The sequence below is a fragment of the Orycteropus afer genome, unplaced genomic scaffold, assembly GCF_000298275.1.
Source record: "Orycteropus afer afer isolate SDZICR_OR568_19922 unplaced genomic scaffold, OryAfe1.0 scaffold00143, whole genome shotgun sequence".
Classification (NCBI taxonomy): Eukaryota; Metazoa; Chordata; class Mammalia; order Tubulidentata; family Orycteropodidae; genus Orycteropus; species Orycteropus afer.
In genome coordinates, this window is record NW_006921730.1 from 3,190,556 (window position 1) to 3,195,010 (window position 4,455).

At 37.0% G+C, this 4,455-nt stretch overlaps 1 protein-coding gene across 1 annotated transcript; it reads right to left on the minus strand.

Annotated features, from left to right (window-relative positions):
• Window positions 1-1,434: 1,434 nt before the first annotated feature.
• Window positions 1,435-2,700, minus strand: TRMT10C (tRNA methyltransferase 10C, mitochondrial RNase P subunit). Its single transcript, XM_007945803.2, has one exon. It carries the CDS (start codon window positions 2,698-2,700, stop codon window positions 1,435-1,437), a length of 1,266 nt encoding a protein of 421 aa, XP_007943994.1.
• Between the last annotated feature and the right edge of the window lie 1,755 nt (window positions 2,701-4,455).

Below are 4,455 nucleotides of genomic sequence, written 5' to 3' on the forward strand. Positions count from 1 at the left end.
AGCTTGAGTGGCATGACATACTGCACAAAAACACTGTTCTCATCATGGGAGAAATGAGGGCTGTTTATGCACAGGGAGACAGCTCAGGGGGCAGGGGTGCATGGAGGGATGGACATAGGGAAGAGGTGACTGTCGGAAGAAGTGGGAGGGAAGCTATTGCATTGTGGTGAATTTTAGTCAATGTCATGAGACATAGTGTATGTGAACTGCTGTATGGAAACTGAATTTGCTCCATAAATTTTCACCCAAATCACAATTAAAAGAAAAAAAAAAAAAAACAACTGTTCTACATTCTACTTTGGTGAGTAGCAACTGGGGTCTTAAAGCTTGCAAGTGGTCATCTAGATGCAACAATGGGTCTCTCCTTGTCTAGAGCAAAGAATGAAGAAAACCAAAGACGCATGGAAATAATTCGTCCGAGGGACTAGTGGACCACATGAATCTCAGCCTATATGACCATGAGACCAGAACTAGTTGGTGACTGGCTACCATTGTCAACCACTCAGAAAGTGATCAGTGCAAGATTCTGGATAGAGTGGGAGAACAATGTGGAACTAAACTCAAAATCATAAAAAACACCAGCTTTACTGGTCTGATAGAGCCTGGTGAGACCCCCACAACTACGGACCCTAGTTACTCTTCAGCTCTGGAACTGTACTCACTCCCATGGCTTCCAGCCAAACAGACAGGCATATAGGGTAAACATTTACATCTGTAGGTATACTCCTTTGAATGATCAAGCATGGGAGAACAGAAGGGCAGTATTTGCACAGAGAGACAGCTCAGGAGACAGGAATGCATAGGAAAAGAGGACACAGGGAAGAAGTAAATCAGGGGGAAGTGGAAAGAGAGCTGTTACACTGTGGAGAACTGCAGTCAATGTCATTAAACAAAATGTGTATGAATTGCTGTATGGAAAATTAATTTGATCGTAAACTGTCACTGAAATTGCAATAAAAATTGGGGGGACAAAAACGTCAAGGAAAGGTTTATATATGGAAGGAAACTTCCTTTGTTGGTTACCAGGGATGAGAGGGGAGGGGAGGGAAAATTGCTACAGGAATTTTTGATAAAAGGGAAGCTGCTGACATGACTAAAAGAACATTATGAAGGAAAATGGGAGCATGAAATTAAAAACATCTATGAAAAAGCCACACCAATAATACAACTGTTTTACTGAGCTCATTTAAAGATTATTCTGTTCAGTAAACGTGGAACTCTTTTTACTTTTTCACATTATTAAGTTTAACAGTAAATAAAATGTATTTCCAAAGTTTTGCACAATATTAATTGGCAAAACACAATAGTGTAGTTAGTTTGGAAAGACTCTACTTAAAAGAAAGTCCAAATGAATTCTACTCAGGAAGAAATACACTAATAGAACTTTACTTACAATCCATTAAGTCTTTAAGCTATGAAGGTTTATCACTCAAGCTACCATTTCTTTGTGCGTACATTTAAAGAGCCTTTTGGAAATGGATTAAAAGTCTTTGACTTTTTCAATTGGTTGACAAACTCTTGAGAATACTGAGAAATCTCCATACATCCCGCATGTTTTCTCCTGGGCACAAACTTCAGAGCCTCTTCCCAATTCCCAGTATTTTTCAGACATAACAAAATGCGCATCATTTGGTCTAAGGTGAGATTTTTGCTCCCAGTTTCCCACTGTAAATATTTATCTAATGGAAGGCGTTCTGTTGCCAGCTTCAGCCGTTTTGCATTGGCTAGAGATATGCCTGGCTGCATATTCTTATCAACAAAAGACCCAATAATATAAATTTTGTCATGCTTAAAAGTAGTCATAACATTGGGAGAATCTGCAGTTAAATAGATAACACTGTCCTTTGGAAATAAATCCACATGAGACTTTTCTGTTGCTGTTAAAAGCAATTTGTCCCATTTCTCTCCATAGCGTTTAACTAATTCTCCGTAATAACCACCATCTTTCTTAAGATTGCAGAAATAAATATGGAAAGGATCAACATTTCTTCTGTTGGATCCCTCACTTTCTAAAAGTTGGGAAACAGTATTCTGCAGTTCTTTTGGTTGCATATAGTTCTCATAAGCCATGTCAAAGACTAAAGGCTGTCCAAATTGCATGGCCTGTGCACCTTTCCAGCCCATTGCATTGTCCATATTCCTATTCCAAAGCCGTAGAAATAGAAAGTTTTGCTGTTTATCTTCCTCAGTGGTTTCTAGCAGCTTGGTTTTTTCTGCTCCTTCCTTTGCTGCTGCTTTCATTTCCTTTTTTATTTGCTTAGCTTTTTTCATTTTTTCCTTAACATATAAATATTTTAAGTACTTCCTTTTTGATGATTTAGAAGCACTTTCCATAATGGTTTTGAGATCTTCGTCACTGATGTGTTCTGGTACTTCTCTGCCAAGCAATCTCCACATCTCAATTAATTCTCTTGTGGCGGCTAGAGAATCTTCATCCTTGCTGCTTGAGACTGCTGAAACACCTTCTTGAGTGACCACACTAGATTTCATTGTAATTTTCCACCCATCCAATTCTAGTTGTTCAGAAGATGTTCTCTCTTTGTCAGGACAGGATACAGCTGGTGTTTTAGAAGACATGTATCTCTGTAGAACTGTTGAATATAGGTCTCTTCTCTTCCTATGAAGGTTAAATGGTACTAAAAATCTAGCAAAAGGTCTTAAGAAGGTGAAACTAACACTCATTTTGAGAAAAACAAGCATGTAAGAAAACCCCTGTAAAAGAAAAAAATACAATGAAGAGTTAGATAAAGATTAAAAATCAAACCCCAAAACCCCCCAAATAACTGCAAATATAAATTTGAGACATTAAAATGCAAATGATTTCTGAAACACAAAGTGGAATCTTAGGACAATTATTTTTTCTTAGGCTCCTGGAGCCTGGAGCCTGTGATCACTCATGGGGCAAAAAGTTTAAATTTATTTTAGACATGAAGTTCCCTAATGTTTTAGGCAGACAGAAACCTTGAATATCCTTACTAGATTTGTATCTAGGAACTCAGGAGGATCAATATTACTGGATAACAAAGTTTTGTGGCTGAGATCATGCCATATTCTTTCCCATTTTACACTAAGTTTAGACAAAGACTTAAACACAAGACCCTTCACAAAAACAACACATGAAAACAAATGACAGAAAATTCACAGAATATGGTAACTTGTAAAAAGTAATTAAAGGCTGCTATACCAATGCAACGTATATCAAAATAAAGAGATCTATTGATTGAAAATAAATCCAACTCTTCCCTAATTCAGATTTTATTTTCCAGCAAATAATGTTATTGCCAAACACCATGTCCAAAATGATTTCAAATTTAAATAAAGCTTCACAATTTTATCTTACAGGTCTGTACACCCACAAGATGACACAAAGATGCTTAGAGATCTGAAACCAGTGTGAAATTTGAAACAAACAAAAAAAAAGGAATCCAATTTTTACAAAACACACACACATGAAAAGAAAAATTCCTTCTCTCCTTGGATTTGTTTAATGACCCTGCTCCTAAGTCTCCCATCTCTCTTACCACTTAAGTATCTTGAATGACTGTGCACTGATGACCAGATAGATGCCCACCCTTAAAGATGGGTATGCCTGAGTTCTGTCCTTAGTCCTTTTTTCAATCCATACATTTTCCCGATCTATTTCCCTTGCTTTAATCATCATGTATCAAACAGACACCTCAAATGAAAATAATACTCTGTCCTCCTCCTTTCCCAACCTGTGTTGTTTCAGAGGAGCCAATACTATTCATTTTAGTTGCTGGAGCCAGAAAATGGCAGCTATTTCATTGCTGTCCTTTCCTATACTCAGCATGCTAATGGATTTGTGTTATATTAATTTTACTATCTAAATACTGCTTGAATCCAGTAACTTCTCTCCAATCTCATTTTCTTAACTCTATCTCCTAGTCTCCAGATTTGCTCTCCCCCATCTCCAAGCCATTGTAGCCAGTCATTCATATTGCCTTCAATATTGCTGTCAGGTTAAAGTACAAACTTATTACTGTGACTCACATTTCTCTTGATGGTATCCTTTGTTTACTTTTCCAGCATAATCTCTAGTACTTCACCTCATACTTTTGAGCAAGTACTCCTATTAGTTTTTATAGCTTGCTGTTCCTCCCTATCATAGTATTTATAATATTATGTTGTAATTGCCTATTTACTTATTTGCCCCATTAGATGGTAAGCTCCATCAGGATAAGGACTGTGTCTACATTGCTAACATTTAATACCCAATGTCTGCTAATATTTGGTTCACAATAATCACTCAAGCTTTTTTTTTTAAATAAGTAACCTTAATTAAAAAAAAATTTGGATCATCTCTAAGGAAAACAAAACCAACTTCATCAACTAAGATGGTGGACTAGGCAGAAGGACTGCACAGACCCTCTTCAACAAAGAAAAGGGAAACCAATTAACACAAACACAGAAGATAATCTTGGACCCCTGAGCCTT